The sequence below is a fragment of the Peromyscus eremicus genome, chromosome 1 (assembly GCF_949786415.1).
Source record: "Peromyscus eremicus chromosome 1, PerEre_H2_v1, whole genome shotgun sequence".
Taxonomy (NCBI): domain Eukaryota; kingdom Metazoa; phylum Chordata; class Mammalia; order Rodentia; family Cricetidae; genus Peromyscus; species Peromyscus eremicus.
In genome coordinates, this window is record NC_081416.1 from 18,144,460 (window position 1) to 18,164,799 (window position 20,340).

At 41.5% G+C, this 20,340-nt stretch overlaps 2 protein-coding genes across 7 annotated transcripts in view; both read left to right on the plus strand.

Moving 5' to 3' along the window:
- Nucleotides 1-14,522, plus strand: part of Chuk (component of inhibitor of nuclear factor kappa B kinase complex) — a 39,074-nt gene extending 24,552 nt beyond the window's left edge. The window contains exons 15-21 of one of the 3 annotated variants that reach the window (XR_009378207.1): nt 2,422-2,531; nt 3,848-3,897; nt 7,829-7,925; nt 8,396-8,543; nt 9,814-9,947; nt 10,517-10,747; nt 11,851-11,950. Coding sequence is in view for 2 of the 3 variants with exons in the window: in XM_059257625.1 (XP_059113608.1) it covers nt 2,422-2,531; nt 3,848-3,897; nt 7,829-7,925; nt 8,396-8,543; nt 9,814-9,947; nt 11,851-11,950; nt 13,196-13,225 (669 nt within the window). In the remaining variant the exon portion in view is untranslated. Of the gene's footprint in view, nt 1-2,421; nt 2,532-3,847; nt 3,898-7,828; nt 7,926-8,395; nt 8,544-9,813; nt 9,948-10,516; nt 10,748-11,850; nt 11,951-13,195 lie in introns of those variants that run through there. The other 2 variants (XM_059257636.1, XM_059257625.1) reach the window with 2 other exon arrangements.
- A 5,149-nt stretch (nt 14,523-19,671) lies between these two features.
- Erlin1 (ER lipid raft associated 1) overlaps nt 19,672-20,340 on the plus strand; it is a 37,007-nt gene continuing 36,338 nt past the window's right edge. For 3 of the 4 annotated variants that reach the window (XM_059257651.1, XM_059257676.1, XM_059257667.1), the window contains exons 1-2: nt 19,672-19,774; nt 20,062-20,185. In XM_059257651.1, coding sequence (XP_059113634.1) covers nt 20,073-20,185 — 113 coding nt within the window. In that variant the 5' untranslated portion in view covers nt 19,672-19,774; nt 20,062-20,072. The other variant, XM_059257661.1, reaches the window with a different exon arrangement.

A 20,340-nucleotide genomic window follows, 5' to 3' on the forward strand; every position in this document is an offset into this window, starting at 1 on the left:
AGGAATTATCTTTGGTTTGGCATAGAGAGAATATTTATCATTCCTGAAATTTAGGCAAATATTTAGTATGTGCTTTATATAGAGGAAGGTAGGGGTTTAAAACCAAAGGCTTTGGGCAAACTTTTTAGCTTCACTGAACTCCAGTTTCCATATTAAATGTATTAGGGGCAGTGCAGGGGCAGCCCATTCCTATTAATCTGTGTTTTGCCCCGTGGCTTCGTGGCGTTACCCGTTCTCTCACATCTTGCTTCTCCTGGCAGCGGCTCAAAGTATCTGCCCATGGCTCCACTTTTGTCATCTCCATCTGCAGTTTGAATGTACCGCCTAACCTTATTCTGCCTCGCCATTGGCCAAACAGCTTTATTTATCAACCAATGAGAGCAACACATATTCACAGCATACAAAAAGACATCCCACAGCAGGGCAGCGGTCTTTTCTAATAGGCTTATGAACGTTAAATGGAAATCAGTAATAAATGGAATGTATTACTATTATTTTTCTGACTGGTTTAGATAAGATGACTTCACATCTAGTTTAAATGGGTCAGTTCTATTTATAGCTGATGTTGTTCCATAATTACAGATTGTTCCCTAGGTGGCAAATTCTTTGCTTATCCTGTGTGTCCGTGGTCCTGGACTGTTGTTGCTTTCCTTGGTGCCAGTTCATACTTACACTGAGTATGTGGGTAGGGCAGTTGGTGTCGTGGGGCTGATATGTAAGAAATGGCAGTGATTTAATGGCCATTTGTCTTGTGAATGGCGCTTAGACTATTTTGCTTCTCCAGAGGCCAAAGCAAATACTAGTACTAGTTGACTGTGGTCAGAAGGGAAACACAGGAATAAGTATGTTTTTATTTATTATTATTATTATTATTATTATTATTATTATTATTATTATCATCATCATTATTATTTGAGGTAGGGTCTCACTGTGTAGCCCCAGCTGGTCTGAAATTCACTGTGTAGACCAAGCTGGCTTGACTCACAGAGATGCGCTTACTTGCCTTTGCATCCTGAGTGCTGAGATTAAAGGTATGCACCATTGTACCTGGCATAAGGTGTTCTTATATGAAAGACTCTCAGAAGCATAGAAAAGCCTTCACCATAGTTGAGAAGCTATTAACAGTTATGGTTGCTAGGAGAGGGAGAGTCAGTCTTCTTTAAAGAGGTGGCCTTCAGTAATTTGACCATGCCCTACTGTATGGCCTCACACTCATTAGTATATGAGCACCCCAGATTGGACCCTGTGGGTTATTTTAAAAAAGAAAAGGACATGAAGTTGGGAGGGGTGAAAGGGGAGCTAGATCTGGGAGGAATTAGGAGGAGTAATGGAGAGTAAATATGATCAAAATACATTGTATGCACCTATGAAATTCTCAAAGAATTACTCAATATTGTCTTGCCTAGTGTGGTGCTTTACACTAGAATCCCAGTACTCAGGAAAGTAAGACAGGAGAATTTACAGTTCAAGAATAGCCTAGGCTACATAATGCCACTGTCTCATTAAATAAACGATTTAACAAAACTGCTTTGTTGTAGTAAAATATTCAGTTCTACTGGCATAACAGATCATTGTCTACCTTTAAGAACTAAGCCTTTTTTTAAATTTTTTTTTTTTGGGGGGGTGGTTTCAAGACAGGGTTTCTCTGTGTAGCTTTGCGCCTTTCCTGGGACTCACTTGGTAGCCCAGGCTGGCCTCGAACTCACAGAAATCCACCTGCCTCTGCCTCCCGAGTGCTGGGATTAAAGGCGTGCGCCACCACCGCCCGGCCTTTTTTTTTTTTAAATTTTAAACATAATTCTTTATTGATTCTTTGGAAATTTCACATCATGCACCCTAATCCTGCTCACTTCCTAGTCCCGCCGTATCTGCCCCTCATCCCTGCACTAGGTCCCCCAAATTAATTAAAAACAAAATAAACAAAATCCCACCTTGCTCCTCCATCTTTCCAACACCTCTTCATTCATCCTAGTGACATCAGGAGCTGCAGTGTGTCATGCAGTGTACCCCTTTTGTCCAAACAGACCCACCAGCAAAATGTTCATTGCAGTGAGTCATTGGTCTGGTTCAAGGCCTCTGGCACACCTTCATCACTCGACCCTCACTGGAACTCCTCTCGGTTATCCTGTTGTTGCCCCGAGTCATGGTGCATAGGACCAGTCCCTTTGCGCACTCCAGAAGGTCATAGATGGGGCAGCTGTTAAGGTGGGCCAACCCAAGGCCCAGGATGTGGGTCTGGGTGGTAGCTGAGCTGGTCAGTCCAGGCCATTGTGACCACCCCCTCAGACGAGGGGCAAAGCCAGCTCTCCTAGGCCCATGCCCTCAGGGCCAGCTCTTTCAGGCCTGTGGTGAGAGGTGTGGCACCACTGAGCCTTGTTTTATATGGTGATAAGACTGCATTTTCTTTGTATCATATTTTAGGTTGGTGTCATTGGCTACCTTGAGGATCAAATTATGTCTTTGCACACTGAAATCATGGAGCTTCAGAAGAGCCCCTATGGAAGACGCCAGGGAGACTTGATGGAATCTCTGTAAGAATGTATCTGTGCTGTTGGTCTTGATTCTATAATTTTTTGTGTTGTTCTTTCTACTTATATCTGGTAGGATTAAGCCTCTGCATGGTCTAGCTCATGGTTTTTCTTACTCCTAATATATCCCTATGGTTTTTTAATAACATTATTTCATGGAGAAATGCACACAGCACAGTGTGTACGTGTAGAGATCAAAGGACAAAATTGTGAGATGGTTCTCCCCTTCCATCATGGTGGGCCCAGGAATTGAACTCAGGTTGTTAGGCTTGACAGCAAGTGCCTTTACCCACTGAGCCATCTCTCCAGCCCTTACAATATTTTAAAAGGAAGCTATTTCTTAGTAATAGTGAGTTTGGGAAATAACTGTCTGAATTGTTCTTTACTGTTTAAAAAAAAAAGTCTCTTTTTCATGTATTTTTAAAAAGTATATTTAAATTAGAAATTATTTCCTGTTTACTACCCTTTTGGTCCAAGATATAATCTCTTAACTCCTATTGAGGTTAATTTTCTAAGTGTCTAGATTTGAAACTTCAGATTTTTTTCTCTATTCCCAAGCCGTAATTTTTTTCCCTTTTAAATGTTTCTGGTATGGATGTTCCATTTGTGGTGGGAGGCCAGAGCAGTACACAGTATATAAACTGTATGTCTTGGAGACTAAGGTTATGGCAAAGCACTTGCTGCTCAAGCTTGAGGCCCTGAGTTTTGAATCCCCAGGACCTACTTGTAAGGCAGGTGCAGGAGCATGTCTGCAATCCCGGTGCTTCCACAGAAGAGGGAGACAGAAGCAGAAGGAAGCTTGCAGGCCAGCTGGCTTAGCACTGGCAGCAGCACACACAGAGGCCTGTCTCAGGTAGACAGCAGGGCTTTACGCGCCGGGATGTCTTCTAACCACCTCCCATGGAGTAGGCAAGCATGCCCACCACAGAGACAAACACACACACAGGCACAGTTGTTTTTTTTTCTTTTCTTTTCTTTTAAGCTCCATGTTTTAAGGACTTGTATTCTTTGTTTTTCAAGACAGGGTTTCGCTGTGTAACCTTAGCTGTCCTGGAACTCTGCTCAGTAGACCAGACTGACCTCAAACTCGCAAGAGAACCTTCTGCCTCTGCCTCCCAACTGCTAGGATTAAAGGCTTGTGCCACCACCACCTGACTTAAGGACTTGTATTCTTACTATACAATGAAATGTTCTGTAAAATACTCATTGATGATCCGTACTTGCTTAAAAATTGGATCTTGTCTCAATAACCAATATTCAAGTTGTGTATTATCAGTTACTTCCACATACAGAGAAGTTTTTCTTTTTCTCTTTTGTAGGGAACAGCGTGCCATTGATCTCTATAAGCAGTTAAAGCATAGACCTACAGGTAAGACACTTTGCTCACAGTATTTAAAGATATATATATAGATATATATAGAGATATATCTATATAGATATATCTATATGTATATATATGTGTATATATATAATATGTGTGTGTGTGTGTGTGTGTGTGTGTGTGTGTGTGTGTGTATATATATATATATATATATACACACACACACATATTTTAGACCAAGTTGGCCTCGAACTCACAGAGATTCACCTGGCCCTGCCTCTCGGGTGCTGGGATTAAAGGCGTGCTGTGCAGCTTTATATTATTTTATTTTTTTACACTTCAGAGTAAGATCCTGTTTTGGTATTCTCATTGCAACAATTATGTCATAATAGCTTTAAATTTATAAGAACTTAAGAGAACAGAAAGGTAATAAGGATATTGAAGTAGAAAAGTTTTTGAAGTGAAGTGAAAAGAAAGTAGAGGCGGAGCTGGAGAGATGGCTTAGAAATTAAGAGCAGTGGCTGCTCTTCCAGAGGTGCTGAGTTCAATTCCCAGCACCCACATGGTGGCTCACAACCATCTGTAATGAGATCTGGTGTGAAGGTACACATGCAGGCAGAACACTGTATACATAATAAATAAATAAATCTTTTCAAAAAAAAAAGTAGAAGAGAAAAAAGAAACTCAAACAAAAAAGAAAAGGAAGGAACTGGGGCAATGGCTCAGTGGTAAAGTGCTTGCTACACCACCTTGAGAGGCTGAGTTTAGATTCCCAGCACTCACATAAAAGCCACACATAGTAGCACACCCCTGCGATCCCAGCAGTACTGGGCAAGTAGAGACAGATGGATTCCTCCTGGGCCTCAGTGGCCAGGCCAGCTGAAACAGCAAGCTTCAGGTTCAGTGAGCTACCCTAGCTCAACAAGAAAGGTGGAAAGCCATGGGGAAGACACTTGAAGGTGACCTTGGGTCTCCATACAGACATACCCTCCCCTAACAAAAAGGAAAAAAAAAACAGTCAAAAAAATGTGTAAAAGGGATGGGGGAAATACTGCTTAAGTTAGGGAGGTTGGAAAGAATTCAATACAATGGGTTCTGGGTGGAGTAAGAGAAGAAGTCCATAGTCTCTTCAGAAGCAGTTTGTCTTGAAAAACCATGCCTTCACCAGCGCAGGTCACTCATAGGTCCTTGGGGCAACAATTCGTACTGAACATCTGCCAAATACAGAGCGTTGTCTGCTGGAAGGAGTGTTGGTTGGAAACCAGAAGCTTTGAATTCTCAATTGGGTATTTTACTGACCAAATAATCTCCAACACTTCTCTCTGTTTCTATTTCCCTTTTGTGCAAAATGAATCAAAACCTAGCCTTCTAACTCAGTAAGCTTTGGCAGTATATTTGAGAGAGTGTTTATGAAATGCTTTGAAGACAATAAGGTAGTATATACATGCAAAACACTTTTACTTAAAAACATATTTATTTTGAAGGATTACATAAGTAATAAAAAGGGATATCTATGCTCCCAAATGTATGTATTGTATTTTAAAAAGTTTTATATAACTTATATAGTTTTCAAGTTTTACACTTGAAGATTTATAAACATATAACAACATATGACACTTTATATAATATTTACACTGTCTTTAAAAAAAACAGCATGTTCTCAAGCACTGGTTTTAATTTTTTTTTTTTGAGAGTTTATTTTTAATTTATGTGTGAATGTTGTGCCTGTTTGTCAGTACACCATGTGTGTGCAGTTCCCACAGAGGCCAGAAGAGGGCATTGGAAAACTGGACCTGGGGTTATAGGTGGCCATGTGCTCTTAACTGCTGAGCCATCTCTCCAGTTTTTCTTACAGTAGAATTTGCTTGTCTTATTGCTACAAATACTCACGAAATACATGTCAGAAAGGCACTTCACTTTATTGGTGGTCAGGTTGTTTAGAAGTGTTTTCCTGCAAGAGGTAGAATCTGAAGACAGTGGAAACTGATTTTCTTTCCTTTTTTTTTTTTTGTTTTGTTTTGTTTTTGTTTTTTTGAGACAGAGTTTCTCTGTCTAGCTTTGTGACTTTCCTGGAACTCACTCTGTAGCCCAGGCAGGCCTCGAACTCACAGAGATCCACCTGCCTCTGCCTCCCAAGTACTGGGATTAAAGGCGTGCGCCACAGCCGCCGCCGCCACCACCACCACCTGGCTGGAAACTGATTTTCTTTGTCCTCTTCTGGCAAAGGCTGAAGTTCTGAGGTCTTTACTAGTAAAGAGCTAATTCTTTGGAGAACTTCTTGGGTTTGGTTGGTAGAATTTATGAAGGACTACTGTTTGGAGAAAAGTGTTTTTGGAGCCCTGTATCTGCTTGGGTGAGGGTATAGGGGAGAGAGATAGAGATAGAGACAGAGACAGAGATTCTGGGAATGAAGCTGAGCTGTGGAAATGGCTTCTGGAATGATTTTAAAAAGTACAGATTTTTTTTTTCCTCTTGCAGTACTGGGGATCCAATATATATACCTTGTATATGCTTGGCAGGCCCTAGCTCTACCTCTAAGCTCCAGTCCCACAGCCTTTCAAATCTCTTTTGAAACTCCTATAGTTTTCCTTTTGGGTGTAACACAGAAAAACATTAAATGAGAAAGTTTGTGCAGTTAATAGCAAGTATTAGCAATAGTGGTATTTTGATTTTAGGCTTATTGCCGAAGAAAATACCAGGGTGATACATCATCAGTTTTTTGCCCTTTTAAACTTAAGTTGTCATACTTTGAAATACAACAACTAATGATAGTAGTTTAAAAAACTGAGATGTGTCATTTATAAAGTATAGAACTCAGTGTAACCAACAACCATCCCATTTGAGGACATCTGCCAGGTGACAGTTGGCTTTGGGGTGAATTTCTGGGTGTCCACTGATCCCTTTTATTAGTACATCAGGATTAGTTTAAGTCAGCTTTTTCTCAGATGAAGTTTTTGTGAGCTGTAAACAGGCAGTGAAAGCCTGATTGTCCCACTGTTCTAAAAGCAGTGTTAATCATGTAAGAAAGCTAGTCTCTTGACCAAAGGTTGCCATCTCTGTCTGAATTGGGGTTAGTACAGGTTAAAGATCAACCAGGCTATTCATCTCAAACACAGGCAACATGAGTCTCTAAAGAATAACCACACACAACCATGAATAAATTTACCTTTTAGAAAATATTTATGTCTGTGGGTGTGGGTGTATGCTACATGTGTGGGGGTACCCACAGAGGCCAGAAGAGAGCATCAGATTCTCCTGGAGATGGAGTTATAGACATTTGTGAGCCACCTAACATGGATGTGAATCTGGTCCTCTAGAAAAGCAGCAAGGGCTCTTGACAACTATGTTTAGCCCCATAACTTTGCTTTTTGTGTATAGTTATCATTGAACTATACCTCCAACCCCTTAGATTTTCTTTATAGATAACCTTAAAATTTTAAATCTAAGTTTTAATTTAAATGATGTTGTATAAGCTTTTTATGGGGAGATGTGAACAGTCTACTCACACAAGATAGGACACCAGTGACAGACAAAGTAATAATTTGACCATAGTCTTGTTTGGTGAATCTGAGTTTCATTAGGATTACTTACAGGAGCTTCAGTGGCTCAGTACACTTCTAAACAAAAATCTCTCCCGTCTTTTCTCTGTCTTTCTGCAACTGATAACCGTTTTTAGATCCTTCCAGGGGGATAAGGCCTCCTAGCTGCCACCCACCCCACCCCAGCAGCTGTTAGCTGCTCATAAATCTTTGGGGGATTGAAGGATAAATCATGGAAAGGTCTCAGGAGCCCCTCTCTGCACCATGACAGAACCATTCGTCTTCTGTAGATCTCACAGCTTCTGAGAGCTCGAGACAACAGCAGTAGCACACCTCAAGGACAGCATTCCTTTTTAAGTTTTTTAAGGAATCTTTTGTTTGGAAGTGGATGTGTTCTGCAAAAGAGAGGTTATAACTGCACTAACTAAAGTCTTTTCTAGATCACACCTACAGTGACAGCACAGAGATGGTGAAGATCATTGTGCACACTGTGCAGAGTCAGGACCGTGTTCTCAAGGAACTGTTTGGTCACCTGAGGTAGAAAATTGCTTTATTTCCTCCGAAATGCCAAATGCCTAAATGTGTTTGTGTTCCTTTTAAAGTATAATATTCTTCTTTGGTAAATAATAGTTCTGTTAGTATCTTGGAAAACATAGCCATTTATAAGCCCTGAGTATATGCATTACTTTTTACTTTATGTGCATGAGTGTTTTCCTTGCATGTTTGTCCCGTGTGTGAGGCCAGAAGAGGGCATCAGATCTTCTGGAACTGGAGTTACAGATGGTTGTGAGCTGCCATTTGAGTGCTGGGAATTGAACCCAGATCCCCTGGAAGAGCAGCCAGTACCCTTAACCATTGTGCTATCTCTCCAGCCCCTATAGTCATTGCTTTTGAGATCAGTCATAGACATGATGCTGGTTGAGGTTCTTTTCCTCTGGGTTTGGGGGGGTGTGTTATACAGTCTTGAGAGATGTGACAATTGTTTGACACTGACTTACTCTCTTCAGCAAGTTGCTGGGCTGTAAACAGAAGATTATTGATCTACTCCCCGAGGTGGAAGTGGCCCTCAGTAACATCAAAGAAGCTGACAATACTGTCATGTTTATGCAGGGAAAGAGGCAGAAAGAAATATGGCATCTCCTTAAAATTGCCTGTGTAAGTAATTAGTGAATAATACTCAGCACTTTTGCCAGAGTGGTTTTTATTACTTTGAGCTATGTCCTTTGAATATTTATATTTTACATTGGGTGCACATATTCCTTGTTTTGTGTCTGAGTGATTATAGAGGTAGGACTTGTAGGTGGACTTTTCTGTCCCACCGGCCAGTTCCCAAATAACCATACAGAGACTTACTATTAATTATAAATGGCTAGCCAATAGCTCAGGCTTGTTACTAACTAACTCTTACATTTTAAATTAACCCATATTTCTTTTTTTTTAAAGATTTATTTATTTATTATATATACAGTGCTCTGTCTGCATGCATGTCTGCACACCAGAAGAAGGCATCAGATCTCACTATAGATGGTTGTGAGCCACCATGTGGTTGCTGGGAACTGAACTCAGGACCTCTGGAAGAACAGCCTGTGCTCTTAACCTCTGAGCCATCTCTCCAGACCCTAAATTAACCCATATTTCTTACCTACACTCTGCCATGTGGCAGTACCATTTTTCAACACAGCATGTTCATCTTTCTTCTCTCTGAGACTCCTCTTCTTGGTGCTCTCTTTTTGTCTGCAAGTCCCACCTGACCTCTACCTGTCCAGCTATTGGCCAGTCATCTCTTTTATTAAGCAATGAGAGAAATACATATTTACAGTGTACAAAGATTATTCCACAACAAGGAATTTTGTATTTTCATTCACCTTTCCAACCCTGGTGGTGCTGGTGGTATGTGTGTGGCTTTATTTCTTTTGAGACAAGAGCTCACTCTAGTGTAGGCTGGAAGCTGGGCTGTACCTTACTGTAATTTTCCTCCCTCTCAAGTGCTGGGATTATAAGTGTGAGCCACCATACCCAGCTCAGTCCCTCTTTTTTATAGTTCTCCCTGCCCTGGATTGCTGTGGTTGTAAATGCATCTGACTTGATAAGTCGACCCTTGTTCAGCTGTTCCAAACCCAAGCTGGATTAGAGGAACTAGATTCATTCAGTCAATGTTAGATACACTCAGTTTTAATCAGTGAAGAAAAGGGCCAGTGATGGTATAGTTAGTAGTGGAGAGAATAGTTTTGTTCACAAGTAGTCAGTTGTGCATATAAATAATGATTGAAGTATATGTCTTAACAGTATGCTTTTTAAAAAATGGTATGAATCAAGGTTGCTTGTTTGTAATTTATTGTACGTGTGTGCTTTTTAAAAAATGGTATGAATCAAGGTTGCTTGTTTGTAATTTATTGTACGTGTGTGCTGTTTTCTTCCCCTTCAGACACAGAGTTCTGCCCGCTCTCTTGTGGGATCCAGTCTAGAAGGCACAGTAACCCCTCCAGCCTCAGCATGGATGCCCCCTATGTTAGCAGACCGTGAACATCCTCTGACACGTGTGGTAACTCCTCAAGATGGGTGGGTTCACTTTGTAACAACAGATAGTTGTATTTCAGAGTCGGGTAGGAGCAAGAGAGTAGAGCATGGTGGTTATTAGTGCCTTCCGAACAGGGCTCAGTTTTGACTAATTCAGCATTTGAGTAATTTATTTATTTTTTTAATGTTCATGTATTTTCACTTTAAAATAAGGATGTCTTATAGGACTGATGTGAAAATTCAGTTGGACAGTGTATGTAAAATGCTTTGGAAATAAATTTCAGTAAGTGTTGCTAATAACTGTTAGTTCAATTCAAGTTCTAAGCCATTTCTGTTCCTGGCTTATCAATTTCCTTTACCTAAACCATTCCCCTTCCTTAACCATATCTCTGAGAAATTACACTTTTTGCCGTTTTTATTTTTTTGATTCTTGAGTTCTTTTAATAAAGTAGTGAGATTATTTTTTAACTTAGTATTTCTTAAATCTGATATTTTTAGTGCTTTAAATCATTTTGCAAATAAGAACTCAGATTTGCAGCCCTGCATTTTGTCTTTAGTTCTTACTCTCTTGCTAAAAGCTGAATGACTGTCCATCTCTGTTATTTTCTCAGCATAAGGTGTGCCGTGTTCAAGTGGCTCTTTGCTAGCTTGTGTATTGTCGCTTTTCTCACAACTCACGGAGACCTCCACAGCACCAAGCATTTCCCGGAAGTCTGCCCATAATTAGTTTTGCAGAAGTGCACCCATGTTACATCACTGCTCAGGAGGTCATGCAGTTGCACATTCTGTACTCTGCTTTTATGAAAGAAAAAGCACATGGCAGGAAGGCAAGCTGATATCAGGTATTTTATTGTTTAAAGAAAGCAAGTTGCAGTGTATGTCTTGGGGGTCACTATATATGTGGCTCAATATGAGTACATATACAAGTATAGCAGAGGTTGTGACTTGTAGACTTCAGGAAATACTCTATTAGAACTGAAGGAAGTAAAATTTAGTACATCCTAACCCTTTGTTTTCATTAAAGGCATTTAGGCTTGGCAGGGATGCTAGTTCAAAATCTCAGCTCTGTAGGTAACTTCCAATATGAGCAGGTAGCTGTTTGCAGTGGTGTAATGTGTTTTTAAAATATATTTTCTGATAAAGGAAAGCTGATCTTAATTATAATGTACCTGTGGTATGTAATTACCAAGGATTAGGAAATAGTTACCATGACATTTTCTTCTGTTGGATAATAACTGAATGAATATTTAGTTCTAAGCTAACAGTGGCTGTTAACCATGACCTATGGTGTGGTAGAAGAGGGACTGTGGGCTGGTGAAGGATGATGACAGGACCTAAGAGAGAGGAAAGCATGAGGGGAGAAACTGGAATCAGCCTCCTTCAAGTCCAAGTATCCAGAGGATTTTGTGGTTCACGGGTTCCCTCTGTCCTTCTCAGCAGTCAGCTGGCCTGTTCTCATTGCTACTGTCTGTGGTTTCCAGTCAGTTTTTCTCTTTCCTGGAACTCTGGAGACCAGGAATCTCTCCCCTTTGTCTGTGTGTGAAGTGAGTATGCTGGTGTTTTACTGTCCGTAAAAGGAAAAGGAAACAATCCAGAAAATACACAAAACAACAAAATGCTATGTCATTTGTCTAGACCAAGGGGGTCTTTCCCCTTAATTTTTAGGGAGAGGTGAGGAGTTACCAGTGCCCCCTGTTTCCAAAGGAAATCTGATAAGTTACAGGGGACTTCCTAGAGTAGGCAGAAGTGGGTGGATGAAGTGGGTGGATGAAGCAGGATGTTGTCTCTGAGTGGGAGGGGTGAAGAAACTGAAGATTGCCTCAGTCAGCTTTGCTGGGGTGCTGAGGTGCAGAAAGTGGTCATCCTGACCTAGAGGACCAGAACGGAAGCAACACTCAGCTGCTCTTTGCTGAACTTGAAATGGTTTTGTTCTTTTGTCCATCAGAGAGACCTTAGCACAAATGATAGAAGAAAATCTGAACTGTCTTGGCCATTTAAGTACTATTATTCATGAAGCAAATGAGGAACAGAGCAGGAGTATGATGGTAAGTTTTGTACGAATATGTGTCTTAGCTATGTTGGATACAAAAGGTTTAATTTTCCATGTTGGCTGTGTCTGGCGTTTGGGATATATATAGGGAATAGAACTCAGAGGAAAGAACATTTGAGAAATATTTTGGACCTCAAATTTCCATCTTTTGTTATGCAGAGACGTTTATCCTGGTTTCATCCCTGTTGCTGTGATAAATTAGCCTTACAAAAAACCACTTAGAGGAGAGGGGTTTATTCAACTTAAAATTACAGGTTACATACCACTACTGTAGAGAAGTCACAGCAGCAACTAGAAATAGCTAGACATAATGTCTACAGTCAAGAGCAGAGAGAAATAAACGTCTGCATTCCTGAGAGTATTCAGCTCACTTTTTTCATTTTTATACAGGACAGGGCCCAGCCCTTGACATGGTGCTGCCCACTTTTAGGCTAGGTGTTTACACATCAGTTAATGGAATCAAGACAGTCACCCGTAGACATGCCCACATGCCAGCCTGATCTGACTGTTATTGGGAGTCTCTTCCCAGGTGATTCTGGTTGTGCCAAATCCACAAAACTAACCATCTGATATGTAGTAGCATTGTATCATCAGTGAATATCAACCGTAGCAGTGTGGTCAGATGAAGTTTTCTTCACAGTGTGACTACTGAAATGGAATGAATGTACCTTTTTACTCTATCATTGTATTTGATGCATATAAGATCAGTTATGCTAATACTTAATAAAAGTGGTTGTATCAAGATGTAGTTGCTATGAACTATTGCTTTGTTAAAACTGGGAGAAACTACTCTAAAATCTTAGTAAATTCACTGCTGCATTTGGACTTGATGCCAACTCTTTCCACTTATGAATAAATATTTTACTCAAATTTTTATGAGAACTTTGAAATATTTTTGATGCCAGGCGGTGGTGGCGCACGCCTTTAATCCCAGCACTCGGGAGGCAGAGCCAGGCGGATCTCTGTGAGTTCGAGGCCAGCCTGGACTACCAAGTGAGTCCCAGGAAAGGCGCAAAGCTACACAGAGAAACCCTGTCTCGAAAAACCAAAAAAAAAAAAAAAAAGAAAAGAAATATTTTTGATATTACCAGAAGATAAAGTGAGCTAATCAAACTGTAACTTCTATAGTTTTTAACTTTTCAAATTTTGATTCTAAAGTGTCCAAATACTAAAACAACTTTAAAAAGTGAACTTTACATTCAAACAGCGTCTGATTGTTTCTTTCCATGCCTGCTTTTAGAGTCTTGACTGGAGCTGGTTAACAGAATGACCTGTCATTTGCTCACTGCCCTCAAGCCATGAAAGTTGTTCCTGCGAATATTCGAAATTCATCTTTGTTCCCTGAAGCCATTCTTCACATCCAGTCAGTGGAAGAAATGGCTGTGACCAGAAACCACGAATGACTTTACAAGCACGGAATCTTAATTTTTTTATAATGATTGTGACCTCTGAACAGATAGAATTTTATTACAAATTAGTGAAGCTAATTATTTTTAACACTGCAGCTATCTAGGGAGATCATTAGTGACTTACTTACCTTTAAAATTGACAAAATACTATTTGTTTAGCTGATGAAAAATACCCTTTTTCCGAGACAGGGTTTCTCTGTGTAACAGCTCTGGCTGTCCTGGAACTTGCTTTGTAGACCGGGCTGGCCTTGAACTCAGAGAGCTGCCTGCCTCTGCCTCCTGAGTGCTGAGATTAAAGGCGTGCACCACCCCTGCCGAATCCAGTGTTCATTTTAAGTAAAGGTTGTCTACTCGCGCTTCTGTGGAAGAGACTGCTCACAAGAAAAACTGTGCTTCCTGAAGACTAGCCTGCCTCCTTGTGTTGCTCTCAGCAAGTGCTCTACCTGACGTCATAAGGAGTTAGATGAATCCTCTCTTTAACCACACATGGAATAGTGTCCTTTTCTTACATAAGGGATTGTGCATGTGTACCTTTGATGTCAACTGACCATAGTGATTTGTGTTGTGTGCTATATGTATATGTATTTAAGGTGTACATTTAATAATATCAAAGAGGAGATGCCTGTTAATTTATACTGTATTTGAAGGTTGTATGTTTTTGCATTTGTAAAAATGGGTCACTTGTTTAAACAATCTTTTGTGTCTTGTCATACAAGTTTCAAAAGGTCTGCATTCCTTTATCTGTAATTATAGTCTCAGAATCCAAGAAGTTCTGAAAACAAGGTTTTCCTAAGCTTGCTAACAAAATTCATTGTTTCTGGATCTATGCTGACTTGACACTGAATCTGTTTATCCCATTTAGTGTGAATATTCATTTATTTTGCTGCATAAATATTAATGTGTTTGATTATTGGGGGGTGCTGCCACAAACTCTTCTGAGGGTTAATGTAGTCTGGTATATGCACTGAATTACCTTTCTAAAATCTGAAAAATTTCATAATTCTGAAACATCTGGATTTAGGGATTTCAGATAAAAGATTGTGGATTTCTACCTTCTGTTAAATAATTTAGAAGGTGTTATTTTGTTTTAAAAAAAATGTGAAATGCTTTTATATCCCTAATTTTTCACTTTGCATATTAAATGATTTTTTAATTGTTTTTTGAGTCACTACTCATTACTAAAAAGCATATTACATATTGAGAAAATGTAAAAGGGTATGTGATAAGATAGGTTTGGCTCACGTGGTCAGAGAAGGCTACCGGCCTTCAGTAATGCAGTCCAGACTGGAAAAACCTCTAAACAGGTACAGTAAAAAAAAAAAAAAAAAAAAAAAAAAGAGTACAGTCATAGAAAAAAAATAATTTAAAAATAATAAAGTGAAATCTTTCAAGAAAGAGTAAAGTAATATTAAAAAAAGCATGTAAGGATGAAAAATATACAGGCTGTCTGGATCCTGTATGATATTTTGTTGACTTTGAAAATGTTAACGTACAAAAAAAACAATAGCTGCTGAGAGACATTGGATTATGGAAACTCCTAAATTAAACCAGCCTTTGTATTTTTAAAATGTCTTAACTTCAAAATGGAAGTCAAAAAATATGTTTCATTGGGGATGAGGTTATGCCTTTGTTTCCAGAAGAAACAAAAAGTTATGGTTCTCTTCAAAATTAATAAAGATCAGGGCTGGTGAGATGGTTCAGTGGTTAAGAGCACTGACTGCTCTTCCAGAGGACCTGGGTTCAATTCCCAGTAACCACATGGAGGCGCACAACCATTAATAGTGGGATCTGATGCCCTCCTCTGAAATAAAGATGTACATGCAGATAGAGCACTCATACACATAAAATAAATAAATAAAAATTTAAAAATAAGAGATCAGATTAACTGGAGGAGACCTCCTGAGGATCTTAGCTACAGACATGAAGGAAAAAAACGAAGAAAGACTAAAGGACAGGTGACACATATACTGGTCCCTCGACATGGGGACAGCTCTGAGACTGGATGAGACATGGTAAATCTTGTTGGCTACAGAGTCCTCATGACAGTTTACTGGCTTATGCAGTCAAACGTACTTATAAAGTTGACAGATGCCTTTACCTGCTCAAACATCGAACAAAAAACTTTAGCTGACTTGTGCACATCACACATTCCATACTTGTGTTAACGTAGATATATATATATATATATATATATATATATATATATATATACACACATATATATATAACCTTTACAAGTTTGTGTGTTTTCAGAAAAAAGGGCCAGACACCAATAATGAAAATTAGCCCAGGTGATCCAGCCTCTCAGAATGCCTCTTGCAATTTCCTCAAAATTCTGCATCCAGAACAGCTTCGAAGCTGTTAGCTGAGATGGTCCACCCTCACAGACTGTCCAGTCAAGACCTCAGATAAGCTCTATACTTTCTCATCACACAAAGACTAAACAAAAAATAATACAGCTAGCCCTCCCAGGACTTGACCATTATCTCAGGATCCCCTAAAGATGCCGTGGCCCCCAGACAGCAGGAATAATTTTGTTTGTTTGTTTGTTTTTGTTTTTTTTCGAGACAGGGTTTTTCTGTGTAGCTTTGTGCCTTTCCTGGAACTCACTTTGTAGACCAGGCTGGCCTTGAACTCACAGAGATCCGCCTGGCTCTGCCTCCCAAGTGCTGGGATTAAAGGCGTGCGCCACCACCGCCCGGTTTAGCAGGAATAATTTTAAGAATATGACTCCCACATTCCCAAGTGGTGAGGTGGGTGGTTTTTAGTTGTTTGGTGGGTTATGGATGTTTATCATCATTTAGAGGGGTTGGCTTCAAATTGTTATTGTTCATGGTAAGAGAGGAAACTAAGTAAGGGAGATTAGAATCAAGAACCTCTTTCTAAAAAGAAAAAGAGATAAGAATGATAGGATAAAAGGGTAGGTTATTGAATCTAAACTAAAAAGCAACTATTAAATACATTGGTATGGATTTTTGCATACTGATACAAATTTGTTATTTTTGCTTAATGTATGTTTCTACTTTTGCTTAAGGTATTGTACCTATGCTGCCCATTTAATAACTAATGTAAATTTCTAGTCCTTGAAATTACAAACTAGGATAATTAAGAAGTACAGGTTAGTAGTTAGTCATCTAACAATCAGATTTGTGGCCATGTTCTTTTCAAGGTCAAATAGATATATTTTAGATAGACAGATGGTCTTCAAACACTTCAGAGACCCACAGAACATAGCATTTAAGATGTTTTAATAACCTAAGGCTTTTCACGACAGTAAGACACATCTGTTCCTGGCAGCACCAATCTACTTAAAAAGGATGATGGGCATTGAAGAACCTCCATATGGAGTTTACTTTTCTTGTAAACCGCCGGGGGGGGGGGGGGGGCGGGGGGGGGGAAGGGGGGGTTTGGTGTCAAGATCATGATGGGAAATCTACAGAGACAGCTGAACCAAGCTCAGAGGAACTCAGAAACTTTAGACAGATAGCTGTGGAACCTGCATGGGACCAGACTAGACCTCCTGCATACAGAAGACAGTTGTGTAGCTGGGTCTGTTTGAGGGGCCCCTGGCAGTGTGATCAGGATCTATCCCTGGTGCATGAGCCAGCTTTCTGGATCCCATTACCTGTGGTCGGATACCTTGCTCACCCCTGATGAAGTGGGGAGGGGCTTGGTCCTGCCTCAACTGAATATACCCATGGGAGAACTTACCCTGTTGGAGGAGGGGATGAGGGGTGGATCGAGGTAGGGGGAATGGGAGAAGGAATGAGAGGGGGATCTATGGTTGGTATGTAAAATGAATGAAAAAAAAAGTTAAAAAGAGCTAGTTAGAACCAAACCTAAGCTAAGGCTGAGCTTTCATGATTAATAATAAGTCTGTGTCATGATTTGGGAGCTTGTGGTCCAAGAAAGCCAGCTAACCATCATGCCTATCATTTTACATGGGTTCTGAGGAATCAAACTCCTGCCAATTGAGCTATTTCCCCGGCCTTCCTTGTACTTTCTCTGGGATTAAATAGACTTACTGGAAAGTATTGAGTAACTTCCTTACTGCAATGTTTTTCCCTAAGAGTTGCTAGTATTACTCTCCGTGTCTCAAAACATTAAGATCTCATCATTTAAACAGATGACATAGTCCTTCCATCCCTGTTTTATTAATGCTGTCTGTCATTTTCCTAGTCATCCAAGTCTGAAAGCTTGGAGCTGTCTTTTATCTTTCAGTTTTTGTTTCCAGACAAGGTCTCACTATTAGCCTAGTCCAAACTTGTTCTTGCCCCAGTTTGCACAGTCTCTGTTACAGGTATGTATGTGCATGGCTATCTTCTGTCTTTTAAATTATCAGGTATCAATGTTTCCTAAAAGATGGTAATTCTATCCCTGTCCACTGAATGATAGGCAATCTCTGGATTCAGTAGCTCTAGAGTCTGGATGCTCTTAATAATAAACATTTATTGGGTACTTCTTGCTCAGAAGATATTAACCTACATGGAAAGATCAGAGAGTGTTTTGGTTTTATTTCTGTTGTTTTAAAACAGGATCTCACTGCACAGACCTGGTGGGCCTGGAACTCCCAGTGCAGACCAGGCTAGCTTCAAACTTTAGTAATATTCCTTCTTTTGTCTCCCAAGAGCTAGGATTATAGGAGTGTGCCACCCCACCTAGCTGACTTGAAAGTTCATTCAGGCAATTCATTAAAGGTATTTACCTAGGACTTTGAACATGTAATTATTATTCATTTTTTTCCCCAGAAATAATGCATTTTTTAAGTATCAAAATCATCGGTTGGCCAGGCAGTGGTGGCACATGCCTTTTATCCTAGCATTAGGGAGGCTAAGGTAGGTGGATCTTTGTGATTTCAAGGTCAGCCTGGTCTACAGAGCAAGTTCCAGTACAGCCAGAGCTACACAGAGAAACCCTGTCTCGAAAAACCTAAATAAATAAACAAATGAAATGAGATCATTGGTACAAGCATTTGCCATAGGTCCATTTTTATGGGCATGACTGGGGTGCCTTGGGCCTGCTGCTCTTTAACCATTTGTTTCCCAGCTTTCTGTCTGTCTTCACTCTCAGCCAGACTGCTTTCTGGTATTTTCCTGCACCAGAGTTCAGAATTCCTTTCAACCTTGTCGACTTTGTCCAGTTGTCTCATTTCTGCCTTTAGTGAAATGGGATGTCCTTATTCCCCATGTGTTTATATAGCTCTAAACTCTACCATTTCCTTTCTCTTTTTTGTTGTTTTGTAGTACATGCACATGGTGTGGGGTTTTCCCTAAACTTTATATGATTGTTATTATTGTGTCTGTTTGTGTGACGTGGAGCATAGGGCTTTATGTGTGGAGATCAGAGGACAACTTCATGGAGTCGGTTCCACTTTTCACTTCTATGTAGGATCTAAGGATGAAATGAAGTCATCAGGCATGTCCACAAACTCCTTTACCCACTGAGCCATCTCACCAGGTCCATGTGGTATGGAATTTTAAAATTCGCAGTGAGAAAAAAGTCTCAGAGAGCTGGAGAGATGGCTCAGGTTAAGAGCATAGGTTGCTCTTCCAGAGGACACTGATTTGATTCCCAGCACCCATGTGGCAGTTCACAGCAGTCTGTAACTGCAGTTCCTGGGGATCTGATGCCTTCTTCTGACTGCTGAGGGCACCAGGCACACACGTGGTGACATGCTTGCAGGCTAAACACCCATACAAATAAAAATAGCCTCTTTGCCATTCTGTTCTTCTATCAGCAGGAAAAACGCATCCCAGACTTCCTAAATCTGGTTCTAGCCTAGCCTACCATACAACTCCTTTCCACCATGCTGGCTTCATGGAAAATCAAGCGCTTCAGTTCATTTTGGCCTCCTGACAGGACAATCCCAACCCCCTCAACACTCAACATAGATCATTCTGTCCCTGTTTCTGGGTGGCCTTCAGGAAGCACTCTGGTGTAGCGTTCCGGCACAAAACATTCAACCCAAGCTCGAATGATTAACACAGATCGAATAGCTTCCTCCACTGAACCCCGTTCCTTGAGACTGGCCTGGTGGTTTCTTCGGTGCAGGATGTGTACCTGAAGAACATGGGTACCTTGACAGTCAGGCTACGTACAAACCACAAAAGGATGGAGAGACAGCCCCTACGCTGACGGGCTGAGTCCTCGGGACTGGAGCGCCAGGACCAGCCCCTGTCCCAGGGCTCAAGCCCCATGGGGGTAAGGGGCTAGGAAGCGCCGCACTGTGTGCGCCCAGGCCAATTTTGTCCCGCCCGCTCACCGTCTCACGAGTCGCGGGCGGGGGCTGCGTCGCGTGCGTCCCCGCGCAGCCGCAGTGCCGGGGAGGTGGGCGGGGCCGGCTGTTGGCCGCAGTTGGCAGAGCCGGGAGGCGGCTGCACGTGCGGGCGGGGGCGATGCGTCACTGACCGGTGAGGCGCGGCCGAGGGGTCGCGGTTGTCCGGGTGCCTGAGGCCAGGGCTGTCCCCCAGTTGGAGCCTTCCGCCGGGGTAGCCGGGGAAGGGGTGTCACGACCTGCGCCGAGCCGCGGCCGCCGGCGTGGAGGTTCGCTAGGGGAGCGCTGGCTGAGGGAGAGCCAGGGGCCGGAGCGCGGGGCTTCCTTCCCGCCTCAGCCCGCGACGGGACGCGGGGCTCTTCACGGGGTGGGGGACTGGCCTGTCACTCAGGGGACGAAGGTTCCTCTCCTTCCCCTGCCCAGGAGGAACAAGGATGAATATGACTCAAGCCCGGGTGCTGGTGGCTGCAGTGGTGGGGCTGGTGGTGGTCCTGCTTTACGCCTCCATCCACAAGATCGAGGAGGGACACCTGGCCGTGTACTACAGGTGAGCGCCGTGCAGAGGCAGCGCGGGTTCCGGGGCGCAGAGAACGGGTCCGGGGGTCACCCTGGAGTCTGGGAAGTGGCTCCCTCCGCAGCGTCAGGGCAGCGCTTCCAACCCTAGAAGTGGTTTCATCCCAGCTGTTGGGAATTGACCTTTGG